The sequence below is a fragment of the Mesoplodon densirostris genome, chromosome 1 (genome assembly GCF_025265405.1).
Source record: "Mesoplodon densirostris isolate mMesDen1 chromosome 1, mMesDen1 primary haplotype, whole genome shotgun sequence".
Taxonomy (NCBI): domain Eukaryota; kingdom Metazoa; phylum Chordata; class Mammalia; order Artiodactyla; family Ziphiidae; genus Mesoplodon; species Mesoplodon densirostris.
Window position 1 is genome coordinate 103836754 of NC_082661.1, and position 21585 is coordinate 103858338.

General features: G+C 51.8%; 2 protein-coding genes across 3 annotated transcripts in view; both read left to right on the forward strand.

Moving 5' to 3' along the window:
• The window catches only part of SORCS2 (sortilin related VPS10 domain containing receptor 2), a 553507-nt gene that overhangs the window by 431390 nt on the left and 100532 nt on the right, over positions 1 to 21585 (forward strand). The window lies entirely within an intron of this gene.
• Positions 12553 to 13979, forward strand: LOC132494696 (guanine nucleotide exchange factor subunit RIC1-like; the record flags this gene model as incomplete). The annotated part of the gene is made up of 3 exons (XM_060106309.1): positions 12553 to 12617; positions 13440 to 13741; positions 13801 to 13979. Coding segments are annotated over 3 exons (546 nt in total), but the record flags the coding sequence as incomplete, so codon positions are not given.

Genomic DNA, 21585 nt, shown 5'->3' on the forward strand with positions numbered 1-21585 from the left:
GAAATAAAAACAAAAATAAACAAGTGGGACCTAATGAAACTTCAAAGCTTTTGCACAGCAAAGGAAACCATAAACAAGACCAAAAGACAACCCTCAGAATGGGAGAAAATATTTGCAAATGAAGCAACTGACAAAGGATTAATCTCCAAAATTTATAAGCAGCTCAATAGCAAAAAAACAAACAACCCAATCCAAAAATGGGCAGAAGACCTAAATAGACATTTCTCCAAAGAAGATATACAGACTGCCAACAAACACATGAAAGAATGCTCAACATCATTAATCATTAGAGAAATGCAAATCAAAACTACAATGAGATATCATCTCACACCAGTCAGAATGGCCATCATCAAAAAATCTAGAAACAGGGCCTCCCTGGTGGCGCAGTGGTTGAGAGTCCGCCTGCAGATACAGGGGATACGGGTTCGTGCCCCAGTCTGGGAGGATCCCATATGCCACGGAGCGGCTGGGCCCGTAAGCCGTGGCCGCTGGGCCTGCGCGTCCGGAGCCTGTGCTCCGCAACGGGAGAGGCCACGGCAGTGAGAGGCCTGCGTACCACAAAATAAAATAAAATAAAATTAAAAAATCTAGAAACAATAAATGCTTGAGAGGGTGTGGAGAAAAGGGAACACTCTTACACTGCTGGTGTGAATGTGAATTGGTACAGCCACTATGGAGAACAGCATGGAGGTTCCTTAAAAAACTACAAATAGAACTACCATATGACCCAGCAATCCCACTACTGGGCATATACCCTGAGAAAACCATAATTCAAAAAGAGTCATGTACCAAAATGTTCATTGCAGCTCTATTTACAATAGCCTGGAGATGGAAACAACCTAAATGTCCATCATCCAATGAATGGATAAAGAAGATGTGGCATATATACAATGGAATATTACTCGGCCATAAAAAGAAATGAAATTGAGCTATTTGTAATGAAGTGGATAGACCTAGAGTCTGTCATACAGAGTGAAGTAAGTCAGAAAGAGAAAGCCAAATACCGTATGCTAACACATATATATGGAATTTAAGAAAAAAAATGGTTCTGAAGAACCTAGGGGTAAAACAGGAATAAAGACACAGACAGACCTACTAGAGAATGGACTTGAGGATATGGGGAGGGGGAAGGGTAAGCTGTGACAAAGTGAGAGAGAGGCATGGACATATATACACTACCAAATGTAAAATAGGTAGCTAGTGGGAAGCAGCCGCATAGCACAGGGAGATCAGCTCGGTGCTTTGTGACCTCCTGGAGGGGTGGGATAGGGAGGGTGGGAGGGAGACGCAAGAGGGAAGGGATATGGGAACAGATGTATATGTATAACTGATTCACTTTGTTATAAAGCAGAAACTAATACACCACTGTGAAGCAATTATACTCCAATAAAGTTGTAAATAAATAAATAAATAAATAAAATTTAAAAATAAAAGGAACATTCTAGGAGGAAGCCGCCTTCCTTTGGGGAGCAGTTGAGGCACAGCTGCTCTGGTACCTCATGGCTCTCGGGAATGGATGCGTCTCTGCCCAGGCCTCCCAGCCTCCACTGGTTTGGCGCTGCGCTGGGGTCTTTGCTGTCCACACACACTCGACCCAGAGTTACAGGAAATGTCCTGGCACCCGGCGGCGTGCACCACCCCAGGGCAGCTGAGTGGACAGGTGTCGGGGGACCCTAGAGGCCAGTCCAACCCTTCCTGTGGTGGAAGGGTGGCACTCAACCCCTATTCAGGTGGTGCCAGGCTCACAGGACGCCCCGGGGATATTCAAAGAGTAAGGGACTCAGCTCTTTGAATTTGGAAAATCCCAGTAGGAAACCTCAAGGAGCCATGACACAGTGTCACACAGCAAAAGAGACACTGCGTTGTGCCTGGGGGCGGATTTCCTCTGTCAAATAAAAAATAAGTCCAGACTTAGGAGAGACTTCATTTGAAAAGACTGTCTCAGTCAGGGGATGGGGCTGATGCAGTAGGGGGAGGGGCTATTGCGACAGGAGGAGAGGTTATTACAACAGGGCAGAGGCTATTACAGTAGGGGGAGGGCCTATCCCAATAAGGGGAGGGGCTGTTACAATAAGGTGGGGCTGTTACAATTGGGCGAGGGCTCTGACTGTGAGACCTGGAGCATCCCACAGGTGAGGGGAGAGGGTTTCTTTTTGGGGAGGAGTAAATGGGGCAGAAGGAGTGGAACGGGGCTGCGTGAGCAGGTGGTGGTCTGCTCTGCGGTCAGCTGACTCTCAGGAAGGGCTGTGGAAGAGAGGGCGTTCTGTGCCCCCGAGTTTGCTAACCTCAGCGGGTGAGTCAGTGCCAGCCTGTAGGCGGGAGTGAGAGCTGCCAGAAGCCGGTCAAGGCGCGTTGTCGGCATTTTGTCCAGCTCGGTCAGTGGGGTCCGCAGGTTGGCAATTCTTTTATGAGCAGAGAATGGGAGCTTGGGGGTCTGTGTCACAAGTACACGAGGGGGCACCCGCATCTCCTCTAAGTCACACGGGCAGGGCTTCTTGCAGTAGCTGTTCTCTGGAGCACAGATGGCTGGGGTTTCACCGTCGGCGTTTCCGGCAGCACAGGCTTAGGTCAAGTTCAACGCTGTCAGCTCAGAGGAGGCCACAGGGCCGCTGATCTGACTCTTGGTCAAGCTGCTTCGCGGGGTCAGAGGAAGAGTTTCCTCACCTGGGGTTGGGGCAGGTGTCGGCTCTGCCACCATCCGCCCAAACCCCTCTGAGTTCTGTACGTCTGTCGGGAAGGGGCTTCCAAGGGGCTCAGGGTGCAGCTGGTCCAATGCGACGAGGGGCTCTGCATCCGAGCCACCCTCTGCATCTGGAACTGGTTAGCCATCTGCACTTGTGATCACGCATCAGGCCAGCCCACACCAAGCCTGGCACAGCCTGGACGTGCAGAAATGGGCGGGTGGGTAAATGTGCCAGGGATGCACCTACTGTGCGCAGGGCGTGCTCGCAGGCAGGCTCCTGGAGGGGTGGGGAGAAGCATGGCAGAAGGCGAGGCAGACTGGGGCTGACGTTCCCCCCACCCCCGTCTTTCTGCGACTGGAACATTCTTCCTGCCAAGCTCGCTTGACCTCTGTCCCTAAGAACCTCCTACAGCGGTTTCTTCTAATACACGGTGTTCTCACATTTCTTAGAAGTGGAGTGTGGAAGCCAGAGCGAGCCTGCCCTGGCCTTGAGCACCTTGCGAGGGGTGGGGGCGATCTCCTCAAGCCGGGTTAGTGTTGAGCTGCTCTGGGTCCCGCCACGAAGGCACCATTGCTGCAGCACGTGGAGCCCCTGCCACGTGGGGGACCGCACCCACCTCCTTGGCTTTGATGTTGCCTGGCAGTGATGCTCTTGCAGGACTGAAGCACAGGCTCTCCGGGAAGGCAGCCGAGAGAAGAGGGGCCAGGAGAGGCTGCTGACACACGGGAGCCTTGCTGAGACCCGTCCTCCAGGGACACCGGCTGTTAAGCCAGGAGAGGACAAAGCTTTCTTCTGCAAAGTAATACCCACAGCAGCCTGGAAGCCTGGGTTCTGGCTCCCCCAGGTCCTCAGGGCTCTCGTGCGGCTGAGCAGAGTCAGCCCGACTCCAGAATGCACTCCCCTTGGCCTTCAGCCACTGCCAGCCTAGCCAGCTGGGGCTGGGAGGGGATTGGTGTGGCCTTGGAGCAGCAACTGTGACGATGGAAGTGACCACTGTCCACGCGCCAGGCACCAGGCCAGGCACTTAGCACTTGGCACAGGTGGTTTCTTTGGCAGCCTTAGAAATGCCCATCCTCATGCCAGCCTGCCCACCTGCACCCGGATGTGGATCTCGGAGGAAGGGACCATGTGCAGAAGGTGCTGGCAGGCACCAGGTGAAGACAGGTGTGCCACGGGGGCCTTCAAATAGAAAACTGGGCCACCCCGGGCCCCAAGCCGTGTACCACGAAGCTTCCCCAGGGCATGGATTCCTTTGCTGCTCTAGCATCTGCCCCCAGGCGGCCCCACAAATTGCACACATGGCTTACGTGCACAGTTCCATTTGGCAATTCTCACTGTGATTCTGGTACAGTCCAGGGGCAGCTCCCTCCTCCCTCTGGGGAGCTTGGCTGGAGCAAGGCATTAATGGGGAAGGGCTGGGAGAGATGAGAGGGCCCGATGGGTGTGGGCCGGGTTATGGGGAGAGCGGGGTCTTTGCTCTAGAGCTTAGACATCATTCTAAGAACAGCAGCAAGGGCCAGGGAAGGCTTTCTGAGTGTTTAAAGGTATGAGGGTCTTTATGTAACCTTTCTTTAGTCAGTTTCTAATTTAATGGCATGTTGTACTAGTTTCCAGTAGCTGCTATGACACATGAATACAAAGGTGGTGGCTTGAAACAGCAGAAAACTATTCTTTTACAGCCTGGAGGCCAGAAATCTGAAATGGGTTTCAGTGAGCGGACGGGGCCATGCTTCTTGCACAGGTTCTAGGCGAGGACTCTGTTCCTGGCCTTTTCCAGCCTCGAGTTGCATTCCTAGGCTTGTGGCTCCTTCCTCACCTTCAAAGCCAGCAGCAAAGCATCTTCAGTCTGTCTCTCTGACTCAGTCCCTCTGCTTCCATTGTCACACCTCCTCTTCTCACTCTGACCCTCCTGCCTCCCTCTTACAAGGACCCTTGTGATTACATGAGGTCCACCCAGATAATCCAGGATAATTTCACTTCTCAAGATCTTTAATTTAATCACATCTGCAAAGTCCCTTTGGCCATGGAAGGTAACATCCTCACAGGTTCCAAGGATCCTGCACTCCAAGGATGCAGGTTCTCTGGGGGTAGGAGCATTATTCTGCCAGCCCCCCAGGTGGCCAAATAGAGAATGTGGCCTGCATGAGTCCTTTAAATCAGAAGAAACTTGCCTTTTGACATAGTGCGTGGTCTATTATGCTGCCTGTTCCCAAGTGTCCGAAAGAACTGGTTAGAGTGCCCCAAACATATCCTTTGATCAAGCTTGTTTAAACTGTCATTCAAATCTCCTGTAGTCTCACTGATTTTTGTCTGCTTGACTACTGATTGTTGAGAGAGATGTATTAAAATTTCTACACTGAATGCAGATTTGTGACTTTTTTGCTTGTAGTTATGTCAATTTTTGATTTATTTATTTTGAGGCTATATTCTGAGGTTAGAATATTATATACTGTTATATTTTTCTTTTAAATTGAACCTTTTATTATTAAATTAGTGAACTTTCATCCATTTGGCAATGATTTTGCCTGGAGTGTGTGTGTGTGTGTGACTCGCGTGTGTGTGTGTTTGTATGTACTTTACTCCTCTTCCCAGGGACAAGGTAGAGATGGGCAGGTTTCCTTCTACATCACAATTTTCTCTCTAGTTCACCCTTACATCAAAGATATAGCCCTCTGGGGTCCCAGCTTTGAGCAGAGGTCTTCTTACTGGGTTCCCTTTCTTGGCTTTGTCTCCTGACCCCCACCTTTCATGCAGCCATCAAAACAGAGATCCAAGATCTCCCATTGTATTAGGATTCATTTCGGGCATGAATAATAGCATACAAACCCAAACCAGTTCGCTTTACTTAGGATAGATGTTTACTAGTCTGTTTGTTTCTCTCTTATGACCAATAAATCTGGCAGTGGTCAGTGCAGGGCTGGTTTGCTGATCCTCAGCATAAGGGATCAAGGTTTCTTCTTTATGCTTCACTCAAGGTCCCTCACAGCCCAGAATGGCTGCTGCAATACCAGCCATTGTGTCCATATTCCAGTTATTGGGAAGGAGAAAGGGGGTGCAGAACAACGTGCTGTCATTTTAAGGATGCTCCCTAGATACTTCACACAGCACTGCTACTCATGTTCTTGGGTCAAACTTAGTTATATAGTCACCCCAAGTTTCAGGGCATTCTGAGAAGTGTGGCCTCTATTCTGTGTGGTCGTATGTCCAGCTGAAAGTTGACAGTTCTGTTGTTAGGAAGAAGAGGAGGATGGCTGCAGTTTTGGAGCCTGCCACTCCAGGATGTGGTGGATACACTGAAGGAAAGCTGGCTCAAAGCTAGCTCTGTGACTACTTTGGGTTTTGACCTCTAAAGTTTCCTATGTTTCCCAGCTCAACAATGCACTTTAAAATATTTTAAGGTACATTTAATTAAGCTTGGTTCTTGTTTGTGTGGTAAGGAATTCGACGCTATTTAGTCTGCCATCTCGCCCATAAAAGGAATTCTCCCCAGGTGGACTTTTTTGGGAAAACTTGCTATTTCACACCTGGCTATACTCTCTGTTCTGTTCCGTTCCTCACACAGTGGTCAAACACATGTGCATCTCCATGTCGATCCTGGTGGGGCCTAAGTTGGGGTTGGGGGTGGGAAAGGCACAGCTGGGTCGCATAGACCCGCCTGGGGTGGTAGGCTGCTGCGAGTAGGTGATCAGGCAGCAGAACAGCCTCGAAAGCCCACGAACAATCCTCCAGAGGTGGTCTTGGTGGAGATGGTCGGGAGACCGGCATCAGCAAAGTCACAGATGCTGAAAGAACACACATGGGGCACCCAGGGTGTGGAGACTGGGGTGCCCTGGTGCCAGAGAGGGGACGCCAGCTGTATGAGATGGGGTACAACACTGCTTCTTTAATTCCTAGCCCTTGAACTTGGACCAGTCCATTTCCATTCCCATGAGCCATCCTTTCTTGATAATAATTTACTCTTTAAAGCTGAGTTTCAATGCCTTGGATATAAAGATCTTATGACTCTTTAAGCTGAGCTGCGGTAGAGTTATTCCAATGAGGAGCTGCTTTAAATCACAGAACAATTTGCACTTTATGGCCTGTTGGAGAAGAGAGGCTTCGGTCTTTTTAGCGATGGATAATATCCATTCAAACCCGTTTGACTGTGGATTGCACTTTTTTAGTATTTATTAAAGGATTGTCTCTGTGGACTTAAGACTCCAGCGATTGTAATTCAAGCACTGAAACGGTTCCCTGGCATTGTGGCATCTCGTTCTGACTCTTGGCTTTTTGCTGGGAATGGTTGCATCCCAGACCTGAAGATTCATTCGCCCCTCTCAGAATTTTCTAAGGTGCCTTTCTGGTGGCAGGCTTCTAAGAAGGCTTTAGCTTCTGCACCTTCTCCAGAACAGGGACATGTGTCCTCGGGGCTGTCACTCCGGGCTCCACTGGACCTGCCCCACTCGCACCTGCTTCATCTTGTGTTCTGCAGAGCAGGCATGGCACATGGCGATGCTGCCAGGATGGTGAGGGCTGAGCGGCTGATCACGACCCCAAGCGTAGCATCCACTGTGCATAATTAGCGTCTGCAATCACATCCTCCATGAAAATGTTATGGGGGCCCCCGAGGCTGTTGGGGACCCCTTGACTGCCTTCCTGAATAAACGGGGTGGGGCTGCGGCTGGGGCTGCTGAATCATAACCCCCCGTACTGAGCTTTTCCTTTGAAGCTATTTAACTGTGAGCGTTGAGCTTAACGCCTGAGAGCCCCAAGACCAGGATCCATCTTCCTGTCACCTGTTTATTGATGAAAAGCCTTGCTGATAGCTTTTGACTTTTGGTATTTTAATTGACTGGGTGGTCTGGCCACGGATTCACACTTGGGAAGACCTGCATTGCCATCCTTGAAAGTGATCTCTCTGTGTTTCTGGTGTTAGTTAATTTGTATCTTTCACTGGCCTTGCAATAATGAAAAGAAATTTGTGTCCAGCATTTAAATGAGTGAGTTTTTGGAGACGTGCTCTGCTCTGGAGGCAGGGTCCTCGGGGTGAGGTGGAGAAGTCACCTGGGAGAATTCTTATTTTATGGACTGTCTCCTCCTCCCGGTTCGGCCCGTGTCACTCTTCCTCCGTGAAGCCCTCCATCCTCCCGCCGCCCCTCCTGCTTTGGTTCCAAGCGCCTCCTGGACGCCTGCTGTTGCAGGGATAACCTCATCTCATCCTTACAACATCTCTATGTGCCAAGAATCCATATCCCGGCCTTACAGACAAAATTGGGGCTCAGAGAACGAAGTGACTTTTTCTCAAGGCAACTCCATCCAATCATTGGTGGATCTGAGGTTCCAGCAAAGTCCCTTTGGTTCTCTCCTCTGGGCGACCCTGCATCACCAGGATTTCAGAGCAGATGGGATCTCAGGGCAGCATCCATCCCCCTGCTCATTCTGTTGATGAGAAGGTCAAGGCTTGAGCCTGCCAGCCCGCTCCTGGGTGCAGGCAGGGAGGTCTTGCACACTGGGCCAGCAGCCGGCCTCTAATCCACCCTCTAGGTGTCAGTCCTGCTTCAGAACCAGATCTGACCACGCCCTGCCCTGCTTCAAACCCACTGGCCCTGCCCCTTCTCAGCCTCCCCTGTCTCTGCCATCCCCAAACACCCCACCCCAGTGCTTCCCAAACAACGCTTCTGTTCTCATAGAATGTGATGGCCAGTCCACAGAACGTAAAAGCGTGGGAACAGAGCCCCTTCAGCCTGCAGACTTGCAGGTGTGCCTACAATGCGCTGTGCGTGCCTTCCCACTGCCAGGTCACCGGTCATCCCAGCAGGATACTCCCATTTCCCCCATCCCCTGCTCTCCCTGGTGAGGTCTTAGTCTTCGGCATCCCCCACAGCTGTCACCACCTCCAGAAAGCCTCCCAGATACGCCCTACAGACTTAAATACTCCCCTTTCTGGGCTCTTCCTTGACCCCTGGACTTCCTTCCCTCGCCCTTTCCCCACCGTGCTATAAAGGGCTTTCCTCCTCTAGACCCTGAGCTTCCGGAGGGCACGGACCATATCCTGCTCTGTGTCCTTGGCCCAGAGCCTGGCAGATAAATGATCAGAATGGAAGCATCAGGTCCAGAGGGGCCGTGAGCATTGACACGGGTCCCAGAGGATGGAATGGGAGCTGTTCAAGTCACACCCCACCCCATCAGCTCAGGATAAGCTTTGGGAGGTGAGATGGGGCCGAGCCAGGAGGGCGAGGGGCTCTGCTGGTCACCCCCTTGGTGACATGTCTTTTGAGCATCATTGGTCAGTGCCCCCGGCCCCAGCCTGTTTGGATGGGGTCCACCAGACTCCAAACACAAAAGCTATCTGCTTCTCGCTTTGTATTTTATTTTTGGCTAATGCAACCTGGCATCTCATTTTCCTTCACTACTTAGCAACTGTGCTCTGGGCGAACAGCTCCAGTGAATTTTTTTTTTCCAGTGAATTTTTGGCCATAATCATCCACAGGCCTGTTTTTCAATCACGAGACTGAAGATCAGCCCACTAATGTCCTCTCCCTGGACTGCCTCCTTGGGGCCGCCAGACTAATTATTGCAAGACGTGCTAAGTCAAGTTCACGGTGTCTGGGAATTTTGGAAATCTTTCTTACCAGCTCTGAAATTACTGAGTGTCAGTGAGTTCAGAAGATGCAATTAGCTGTGTCGAGTGGGGACTTGTTGGAAAAGGGAAGTTTGGGAGTCGGGCTCACGGCCACCCCACTGCCCAGACCCCCGTGGGCCCTCCCCAAACACGGGGTGGGTCGTACCGAGCTGCCCGTTACAGGAGGGTATACTTAGGGGGTGAGCGTGTGGGGCTGGGCCCTAGAGGCTGCGGACTTCATCCTCTCTTGGGACTGTCTGTCCCCGTGTCTGCACCCGCCTTTGCCGTTGCTTGGATGGCGCTCAGAACGAGGCCCCACGCGCTTCATTCCGTGACTTGTTTGCAGAGTGGAAGCTGACCCTTCTCTTGTTCTGGCTGGGGTCCCCAAGACCAGCAGCGGGTTCTTGTCTTAAAAACACCCAGTCCGGGGCTTCTCTGGTGGCGCAGTGGTTGAGAGTCCGCCTGCCGATGCAGGGGACACGGGTTCGTGCCCCGGTCCGGGAAGATCCCACATGCCGCGGAGCAGCTGGGCCCGTGAGCCATGGCCACTGAGCCTGCGCGTCCGGAGCCTGTGCTCCGCAACGGGAGAGGCCACAACGGTGAGAAGCCCGCGTAACGCAAAAAAAAAAAAAAAACCACAACACCCAGTCCTCAGTGAGGTCCTTTCTCCTGCGGTTGGGTGAGTGGGGGTCCCTAGGGTCCTCAAGTGCCTTAAAAATGCAGACCAAGTGGAGTGTGTGTGTGTGATGTGTGTGTGGTGTGTATGTGAGGTGTGTGGTGTCTGTGGTGTGTTGTGTGTATGGTGTGTGGTGTATGGTGTGTGTATGTGGTGGGTGTTGTATGGTATGTGTGTGTAGGTAATGTGTGTGTGATGTGTATTACTTGGTGTGTGGTGTATGGTGTGTGTGTGTGTGTATGTGGTGTGTGTTGTGTGTGTGTGGTGTGCAGTGTATGGTGTGTGTGTATGTAATGTGTGTGTGATGTGTGTGTATGTGGTGTGTGTTGTATGATGTGTGTGAGTGTGTTGTGTAATGTGTGTGAGGTGTGTGTGTAGGGGCATATTGGATGCTCACTTTTCCTAGGCATCCAATCCATCACTCCCAGCAGATTCTCTCAGGGTTTAGAACCATAAAAGGTGAGGAATTCCTGACCTAACAAAGGCTCTACCAAGTGAAGAGATAATAAATGTTCCGACATGGCTGGTGCTGTGATTGACACCTGTCCTGTGGGAAGAGAGGCAGAGGGGGAGGGAGAAGCAGGGAAGGACTCACAAGCCCTTAATCCCCAGGGGTATGCAGGGCCTGGAGCTGGGCCTTTTTGATGTGTTATTTCATGCAATCCTTTGGTTACTGGTGGTTCATGAAGATTTCTAGTCAATGGGCACCTGGCCGTCCACTCACACCCACTCACTCCCCCGCAACTGTGCACACACGTGGTTGCAGGAGAAATTGGGGGGGGCCCTAAGTAGCGCAGCGCCTGGCACATACAAAGTACCCCACTCCTAGCAACTGCTGGTGCCGTGAAAAATGCAGACACCCTGGGGCTGAGGGACAGTTCTCTCCAAAGGACTATGCATCTCAAGAAAGAAACTGTGACCACCCGGCACCCTGCATGGAGGCTGCGTGGGACCAGTGCTTCCTAGCATTGGAAGGAGTCTTGAATGAAGCCGGGAACTTGGAAGTCAGCAAGATCCAGAGGAACTTGGGCCTCGGAGCCAGAGCAACCGGGGGCAAGTCTGGGCTGAGGTGGCGGGGGAGGAGCCCCGGACTGCCTGCGTATGGGGTCCCTCCCACCGCCCAGGTCCCTTTAGGGAATCAGCTGGGCCAGCAGGATGGAAGCACCCAGCTGTGCTGAGCCAGGAAGCGCTCGGGAGAAGTTCTCCATCCATGGTTTTTTCACTCATTCACGTAAACTTCTGGATCAGAGGCATCACCGCCCTGCCCGTCCATGTCCCTCCAGAGGGCCAGCCCCAGGAAATCGAGACATGCATGGTTTTTCTACAAACGGTTGGACCAAAATTTAAGTGGTTGAAAAAAAATCAAAAGAATGATCATCTTTCCCAACACATGAGCTGATGTCTGGTGTCAGCACAGCTGTGAAGCTTTACGGGCACACACCACCCCCGTTTGTCAACCTGCTGCCCGTGGCTGCTCCAGGCCATGTTCGCTACACGGCAGAGTTGAGTAGTTAGGACCGAGGCTGTGCAGCCTGCAGGCTAAAAGGGTGACTCTCTGGTCCTTTCAGAGCAGGGTCACCAAGCCTGGTCCTGGGCTGCTTACTACATATTGTCCTGGGCAGGAGTCTCGCCCTGTGCCCGAGGGCTGGCAGGCTCCTGTCCAGCACTCAGGAGAAGGCTGGGCTGGAGGCCCACCTGAGTGGCTACAGCCAGGATGTTGGAATTTTTTCATAAAACAATGAGATCACCTGGACAGGACAGAACAGGAATCCAAGATGGTTTCGTGGAGGCCGAAGGGTGAAGGCAAGGTGGCTCAGGCCTGGGAGGGAAGAGAAGGGCGTGGAGCCAGCGACTGGGGCAGAGACACTCCCCTCCTGCACATCCCTAGGGCTCTGCCAGCCATGCCCTCCTGCTGCCCCCCTGCCTGGTCCACGCCAGTGTTAGGGGAGCAGACTTGGCTATCTATCTCCTCTGCCTGAGTCACCTCGGTGTCCCCAGGAGTGTGGCCCCGCACCAGGCATGCCGCTGGGCTGGGGAGGGGGGTGACGTCTGCAGCCCCTGGAGCTTCCACCTGAATCCCCCAAGAACCAGGCCTGCTCTGCTGTCCCCGTCCTCCCTTCCATGAACCCTGCAAAGGAGTGGCTGGGCCGGTGTGTTAGGTCCCTGCAGGTGCGCCCCCTCTCCACACCTTACCTCTCCATCAAGGGCCTCTTATGTTGGCAGAAAGCAATATCAGTAATAACCCCTCACATCACTGCAGCAATTTCCAATTTGCCGTGTCCTTTCACATCCAGGATGCCTTTAATCCTGCCCCGCGGGTAGCTGCCAGGACAAGGGAGATAATACAAGTTAAGTGCTGGTACAGGCCTGACCCACAGTAGGCACCTGAAAAAATGATAGCTGTGACTCTAAGAGGGGGAAGAAGCGGGGGGGAGAGGGAAGAAAAGGAGGAAGAACAGCGGGAGGAGGGGGAGGGAGGAGGCTTCCATCCGTTCAGGTGGAAGGTCTGGGCCCTGCCATCCTGAAACTTGCAATTCATCTATTCATCTATCCACCCATCTACCCATCCATCCATCCATCCATGCATCCATCCATACATCCATCCGTGCACTTATCTATCCATCCACCCGTTCATCCATCCATCTACTCACCCTCACCCTCTCAATACTAATCAGAGATTTACCTGGCCCTGCTGTAGGTGCTGGAGATAGAGCCTTCATCTGGAGGCTTCCTTGAATGCCCCCCTCCTTTGAGCACCCCCATGCACACCTACGTGCATACACATACATATGTACACATACACACAGAGCCATAGCCCCTGGCTTCCCTCCGTCCTAGCTGGGCTGTCCTTTGTCCTTGTCAGTCACCCTCTACACCTCAAATCCCCTAACAAGCCTCCACGTGGGCCAAGTCCTGAGGGAGTCCCATCTCTGTGGGTTGGTTAGATCACACCATGCCAAAATGGGAGTTCAGTAAAGTGGCCTTGGCCCTGGATAGATTTTTCTTTCTGCCTAATTATAAAATCCATTGCAGCAGAAATCACAAAACAGAACAACTTGGCTATTATAGGAACATGCTTTATACTCATGACTTAAAGAGCTTGTTTTAAAAACTAACTGTAAAACCACTTAATTACTTGGTTTTAAAACCAGCCATGTGGAAAGTATGTTCCCTTGATGTATGTTCTGGAGGTGATTTCTGGCAAAGGGAACTCTGTGGTGATGCAGACCATGCCAGGCTGCCTCACATGTACATGGCCCAGACCATCCCAAGCTGCTTTCACAGAGTCCCAGCCGGCAGACAACTTGTCACCCCTCTCCACAGGAAACGTGCGGAGCAGAGGGACCAGCAACAGGAACTTTGTGATGCTTGCCAGGCAGCTCATAAGAGTGAGGCCAGGACAAATTTCTGAATATTTTGCCTACAAATCTTGTTGTCTTTCTACCATGCCTGCCATCCCTCCATCCATCCATCCAACCAACCATCCATCCATCCATCCACCCATCCACCCATCCACTCATCCACCCATCCACCCATCCATCCACCCATCCACCCATCCACCCATCCACTCATCCACCCATCCATCCATCCACCCATCCACCCATCCACTCATCCACCCATCCACCCATCCATCCATCCATCCATCCACCCATCCACCCATCCACCCATCCATCCATCCACCCATCCAACCATCTACCCATCCACCCATCCACCCATCCACCCATCCATCCATCCACCCATCCACCCATCCAACCATCCATCCATCCACCCATCCACCCATCCATCCAACCACCGAACCAAGTGCCATTTGTCTGTACATTTATCTATCCATTGATGGTCCCATCCACCCATACAACTACCCACCCATCCGTATGTCCATCCATCCATCCATCCATATATATATACAGATACACACTCACCCATATATCCATCCATCCATGGGCCATTTATCTATACAGTCATCTATCCATCCATCCATCCATGTATCCATCATCCACTCACCCATCCATTCATCTAGCCACGTACCCATATGTTCACCCACCATTAAATCCACCCATTTATCCACCTGCACACCAACCCACTCTTTCACCCACCCACCCATCCATCCATCCCTTTATCCATCCACCCATTGAACAGGCCTTCATAGAACTCCTTGCATTTGAGTTTCTGGGCAAATGGAGGGAGAGGGGTGGGAACAGAACCCATTCCCTGACCCCAAGGAGCTCACAGCCCAGGGGGCTCATGAACCACGATCCTGAGGTAGACTAAGTTCTGAAGTGGAGGTGTGTCTAAGTTTCTATGGAACTACGATGGGGGATTGTGCACCAGAAGGGAACAAGGAGTGTTTCATAGAAGAGGGGACATTTGAGTTGGCCTTTGAAGGATGTATAGGTGTTGACCATGTGGAAGAGGGAAGGGCATTCTAAGCAAAACTTTTAATTCTGAAGGTTAAGATCAAGGATCTTGAGTTCAAAATCTGGCTCTGCCATCCCTGGCTGTGTTTCTGGAACGGAGTCAATCTCCTCACTTGTAAAAGGGGAGACTCACCTCCCACTGGCCTCCATGCCAGCTCTGCTTCACTTTCTCAGCTCACTTTCCCTCTGGGATTCACAGCAGTGGGCATGGAATGTTCCCAGATCTCCCTGCTTTTCCCTCTCACTTCCTGATCCCACTCAGTCTAATGGCTTCATGTACCACGTATGCCCCCTAGTTACCCCCAGCCCCAGTGTCCCCCTCAGACTCCATGCTCAGATCTACCACAGTCTCCACGACTCCTGCAGGGCACCGCTAACAGGCATCTCAAAGCTGTCAACTGCAGCCAGAACTCCTCCCATCGCCTCGCCGGACCAACGGGCCACCCCCAGGTGTGCCAAGAGCTTCGGGGTCACCCTCGACCCCTCTGCCCCACCACCTACATCAAGTACATCGGCAACTTCCATGCTGATGTGTCCAAACTGCACCGCCCTGTCCACTTCCCACCCCACGGTCAGCACCCTGGCCCAAGCCACCCCCATGCCTCCATGTCCTCCCAGCAGGCATTTTTCTTAGACCAGCCCGGAAGCTTCAGGCCAGCAGTAACTTACTCCGCCCAGCCACCTCTGCAGTCCATGCTCAGGGACGGGGGAGAGTCTCCTGTCCCGCCATAAGCATCATGCAGCTGGGGCCCCAGCTCGGCCCCATGGAGTCTCTTGCCTGCCCCACCTTCCAGCCCCAGTGCTGGGGACCACTGGGCGCTTCTCACCCCCGAAACCTCTTCAGCTACTGAAGGCTCTGTTCTGGTTGGAGAAGACCTTTCCTGGACCAGCCCGTGCCACAATATCACTCTTTATTGTTTTCCTCCATCTTAAAAACATGAGGCAATCGTCCTGGGATTTTGCTGAGAGCAGAGGCTTGCTTGATCCTGTGTCGTGGTTCAGTGTGTGGCCGCTGGTCTCTGGGGCTTCTCAGCCTTTTATGGACCTGAGTCTTCACAGTGGGTCCTCGTTCACTTCTGCAGCCCATGCTAATGGAGTCCTACCTGCCATGTGCCAGGCCCATGAGGACAGTGTGGCTGAGGTCCCCGCTGTTCAGGACCTGGCCGTGCCTTGGGAGACCACGGCTTGGAGAGAATGCAGCAGGCTTAAGTCAGGTTCCCCAGAAGCAGAGCCTGAGGCAGGGGTTTGGTGCACATAGTGTACTGAGGGGGAGCTCTGGGGAGGGACCTGAGGGAAGAAGTGGCCGAAGGAGGATGTGCTCTCAGGCAGAGTCTGCCCAGGCCCTGTCCATGATCTGTTCAGGAGCATGAACCACAGAGCTGCCCCTCCTTGAGGCAGGGGTAGCCTTTCCCCCATCCATGCAGCACTGTCTGGGGTCCTCCAGGGGATGGTACAAATTCCTAGGCTGGGGCTCTCATCAGCTGAGGGCAGTTTTCTGGGAAGGGGCTGGCGGCTAACAGGTCTGGGACTCAGCGCAGCATCAGCCATGAGGCTCAGGGCACCGTCAAGGTGGGCGTTTGTTACAAGCTTGATACTGTGGCAAAGCTGGCTTTGTCTCAGTTCCCATAGGCCAGCCTGCAGGTTGGCAAGGTGGGAGCTATCTGCCCTCTTCTTACAGATGAGACACTGAAGCGCGGGCCTGGGGGTTGGCGAGTTGGAAGGCCAGGACTGAGGGTCCCCAGGCAGAGGTCTCTTCCCTGGCTCTCCTGCTTCTTGGCCAAGAGGCCCGCCCTGAGGATTCCAGGCCACCCTGAGTGGTCCACCTCCCACAGTCCTTCTCCTGTCTGCCACCCCCATAGTTAATCCACCAGCCTGAGACCCCTGGGGGCAGTGACCAGTGGAGAGGAGAGGTAACTGGCTGTGGGTTAGACAGGTACACAGGTCTGGGTCCCATCCAGCTCTGGCCACCGTGGTGAAGGGACCCCCAGGTCCTCTGAATCTCAGACCGTCCCCTATGGGGAGAAGGTGGGTCCACCCTGGGCCGTGTGCTCAGGGCCAGTGGGGATGTGGGCAGCCTGCCCAGCCCAGAGCCGGCCCGTGGGTGGCGCCCAGCACACAGAAGGAGAGGAATCTTCTCCTCGGTTCTCCTGAAGAAGCTTTTCTTAAACACTCCTTCCCCTCATTTGTAAAATGTGGGGTGTGTGTATGTGTGAGTGTGTGTTGCGTGATGGTGATTGGACAAAATCAATGTGGTGAACTATGTCTTTTTTTTTTTTTTTAACATCAATACCTTTTGCTGAGCAAAATCCGATCAGAGAAGACGGCTCGGCTGCTGGCCTGGAGAGTCCCTGTCACCAGCTCAGCCTCTTGTGAGCTGGGGGACCTCTGGTCACAGGGTTATCCTCTCTGGAAAGTGGGGACAATAACAGAACAGCTTCTCGGGAGGAGCCAGTGACTGGACACAAATAAAGCACTCAGAGCAGCATCTGCCCAGAATGAGTGCCCACTGTGCTGTTACTATTATTGTTAGTTATTGCTTTGATTATTACCTGGCTTGGTGAGTTCTGTACATTGTCACCTCTGCACACTGTGACAGCAAGCCTGTGAGTTAATAATCAGCATAATCAGGGATGCTGTGGGATTTTAATGACGTGCTGCTCTGAGCAGGGCCCAGAAATGCCCTCAGCCCCCCCAGAGGGCAACCCCTAACCCAGGTCAGCTCCCGAGAAAGATGCCAACAGAATAGCTGTGGGGGAAGTTCAGGACCACCGTGCTCATCCCAGGGGCCTCCTCCCATCACCCACTCTCCCACCTCATCCTGAGGCTTGGGTAGAAGAACAAGACCGACAGGGGAGCAAGAAGGGTGGAGGGTGTCCCCCTCCTTCTTAAAGGGTGGTGTCTGGGATCCCGGGTCCACTGAACTGACTCAAGGTCACACTGCTGTATGAGCAGGGCCAGAACTCAGTGTAGGTCTGCTGGACTGCAAAGCCCTTTGTTCTGTGTCTTGCAGCGTTGAGCTTGTTTCAAAGACACACACACACTCAGTAAGGTAGGGAGTCCCTCGTCACCGGAGGTAACCAAGCAAAGGGGCAGGGATGCTATTGTGGCAAATGCAGTATGGTCCGGTGAGTGAGGTGAGGGGCCCCTTGTCACAGGGTGTCCAGCAGAGGGACAGGGACCGTATCACAGCAATTCCAGCATCAGAGATTGTGCCAGTCTGGCTGGGACTGCGGCCACCTCTGAGGCTCTGTGACTCGGCCGACCACCTATTTCTGGGCGTCACTGTGTCTTGAGTGACAGGAGGGGCTGGATCTGCCCCATCCCACCTCCCACCCACCACTGTCTCTTCGGTCTGTGCCTTTGGTGGGGGGAAGGTCAGGCCCCCAGCTGGAGGGCTGTGGGGAGAGGTCCTGGGAGTCTTCATGCAGGATGAATGTCCATACTTCTCGATCCAGAAACATCAACACTGATGGTTCTCACAGGAGACCAGAGCCTGTGTTCACCTCGGTCTCCACATGATCTCGAGCCCTCAGGAATCTCCTGCTGCAGAGCTCCTTCCCCAGGAACTTTAATTAAATCATCATTCATTTGCGGTCCAACGGATGAGAAGAAATTGACTAGACGGACTTCTCATCTCTCCCGTTATCGCCGCATGTTTGTCCAATTCATTCACTTATGAGGCATTTGTTCTGACATGGGCCGTGGGCCAGACCCCAGGGCCACTCCTTGTCCCTAAGGAGTAGAAGCCACAGGACTCACTGGTGACTGATGGCACGTGGTTAACAGGACAGGAAAAAGGGATGGCAGATGGCACCATCCCTACACCATCCCTCCTCTGGGGACACAAACGCCCCACCTGTGACGGTCAGTGGTGCCTGGGGACAGAAGTGCCCCACCTTTGACAATCATGGTGCTTGCTGGATCCTCCCCATGTCTGAGCTCTTCATGGCACTGCCATGTGCCTGTCACCTCTGGCCCGTGGCTCCCCTGGCCCTGTGCTCTCTGGTCCTCCTGTCACCTCTGTGCCCACTTCTTCTCAGTCTCCTTCTCTGGTTCAACTTTCCTCCAACACTTCTTCCACCGGGGAGACTGTCAGTGCCACCGGCGAGGCACCAGGTCGACTTGGTTCACTGCTTTCCTCCCAGCATCCCAGGCAGGAGCAGGGGTTCCTTCCAGGCTCCCTGTTTCCCCAACCAGTGGGTGTCCAGTCCCCCAGGTCTACCTTCTCCACGTCTCCCGCAGTCCTCCCTTCCCCACCTTCGGCCTCCCCATCCCCTTCCTGCTGGACCCGGCCCACCTCACTCTCCCTGTGGTCTTGCCAGGGCCCTCCCTGCTCCCCACCATTGTTAAGTGGCTGGGCCTTCCCCAGAGTCCATGATCGCCCAGTTATATGCTTCTTTGGTCATTGTCTTGCCACTGCACTGTGTGCTCCTTGAAGCCAAGGACAGCTAGGCTGTGCTCACTGTGTCCCCATCACCAGCCGACATCGGTTCCATGATGCACAAGTAAAGAGCAAGGGAAGGGCAGCGTGCGCCCCTGCCCATCTCTGCAGTGTGCGAGGAGGAAGTTGCCTTGGCCGCATCCTGGCCTCAGCTCCCACCGTGTGACTTGGGAAGTCACTGCCCTCTCTGGGACTCATTTGCTTCATCCGTCAAACAAGGATAATTACAGCAACCACCTCATCAGAGGGCTGTTGAAAACAGGAGTCAAGCATTCAGTACACTGCCTGGCATACAGTAAGTGCTCAATTAATGCCACATAGATTACTTTATTACCAATGCTGTTATCCGTTTCACATGATTCAGGAGTGTTTCATTCAGGAAAACCATCATACAGGTGATTTCAGCTATGGGGCATTGACTGGGAGTCCCCCAGGTAGAGAGTCAATTTCCTCCCCCAGATACCAGGAAGCCGCAATAACGCGCCTTTCAGCTGTGTCCTTACTTGATCCTACGAGCACAGAATATCCAGTCCCTGCACTGATGACCGTGGCCTTGGCCATGCTTTGCCAAACCAACATGGCAATAATATCTTGGTCTGTAATCACAACGGTTTGAAGAGAGAGCCTTTGGAGATTCCACAGCCATTTCCAAATGCTACCCTCTTGACCCAGGAGGCTGCCCAAGCAAGCCAGCATGGAAAAGGCACCCTGCGAAGGTACTGAGATCCAGTCCCTTGCTTTCTGCTGTTCAATTAGGGGCAGATGAATGAATAAATTGTTCACAGATCTAATCATGCATTGTTAATACAACTGTCCTGATAAAAGACAGTCTCCCCAAACACAGTCACTCCAGAAAATTAACTGTCCGCCACCCTCTGCCCAAGCAAGAAGGCTTATTAGCTTTGTCTGCAAAATGTCCTCAGACAGCCAGACAGAACACAATTACACTTGACTCACACCAAAGCCTCAGCGTAAACCCCTTTAGAGAACTCAGATCATCAATAATTATGGGGGAGGCGGGGGCCTCTCATTTCACAAATGCTACAGACAAGATTATTAATAAAGTCAAGGCTCTAAAATATTGGTGATGAATTGTTTTTACATGTCCTGAAATATGTTTGCTTCATCTGGTTACTATCGATCAGACACAAGATCTTCCAAATCAGCCTCCGGCCAAAGGGAAAAGGTTTGCCTCTCCGTTCAATTTACAAATGTTCTCAGGGATATTTCCTGGCATTTCAGTGATTGTTAGGCTGGTAATTAAAACTGAACCAATCCTTTCCTGACAATCAGTTCCATGATTGTGTTTGAGTCGATGTTTTACTAAACCGTGTTGGATGCTTGTCGGTCTCGACACAGAGGCAGGACGAGGGCTCTCAGCATCAGAGTCGGGTCCATGCCGGGGCCAAGGCACACAGACTGTGTGGGCTGGAGCGGGTCATCTCACGCCTCCGAGCTTCTGGGTTTTCTGCCTGTACAATAGAAACAAAAACACCCACCTTGTTGCTGTTGTGAAAATAAAATGATAAAATGCCAGTGCCTAGTGCAGGGCCAGGTACACAGTAGGTGCTCAGTAAATGTTATTTCCCTCTTACTTCCCCACCCCTACTTGATGCAGTTCAAGTTTATGCAGAGACAAGACTGGGAGGCACAAGCTACTGGTGCCCACACCAAGAAGGGTGGATTCAGGGCTGGCTGCATGGTGATGGTTACAGCTGGTAACTAAAGTGTGCACAGGGCTCAGAGTGCAACTTCCCTTCCCGTGAGCTCTTACAGTCACTTCCCACAGCAATTTTCAATGGGTTGATGGATGGAGGATGAATTGTGAATTGGGGTAGGGAAGGAGGGAGAGAGAGGGAGGGAGGGAGGAAGGAGGAAGGAAGGGAGGAAGGAAGGAAGGAAGGAAGATTGGATGGATGGCTAAGTGGATGATGAATGGATGATGGATGATGGATGGATGATGGACGGATGGATGGATGGATGGATGGGTGGATGGGTGGTTGGATGTTGGGTAGAGAGAGGGAAGGAAATACAGTTGAACTAAAATATTAATAGCTGTTCATGGATTATCTAGAAGTAAACCTTCATTTTAAAAAAATTCTCTTCCCATCTTGTCTACTCAATAGAGAACTGAATACACATTCTTAGGCCTTTGCCCACAAACAAATTCTTCTTTTCGTAAAAGTATACTATTGTTATTTTCTGATTACACATTTAACACATTTTCATCTTAAAATATTTATTTATAAAATGTATTTATTCACTCCAAAAATATATATTGAGTACCTCTCCCATCTTAGATTACATATATTACATACTAAGAATGGAACCAGAAACATACTCTAAGAAAGAAAAAACTTAATACCCAAAGAGTCATCAGCCAGAAACACACAGTGCTTTTATCCTTCTGGACTGTTTCATTCATTCTTTTTCTATATATTCATGCGTATGTATACCTCTTTACACATACATATATGGAAGCTTGTGTGTCATATACACTGCAAGTTTATGTGTATGTATGCATAGACACACATATATGCATATAGTCATTCGATCACCTGATTTTATTTTTCTCATAGTACTTCTCACTATCTGAAATCATCGTATTCCTGCATTTGTTTTCCTCCCTGTCTCTCCCACTCAGACATAAGGCCCATGGGAGGGGGATTTTTTCCTGTCCTGTTCACCATCACCTCTTCAGCACTGGTGCTCAATAAATATATGTTGACATAATCAACAAATTGAAAAATAGGCATATCACATGTATG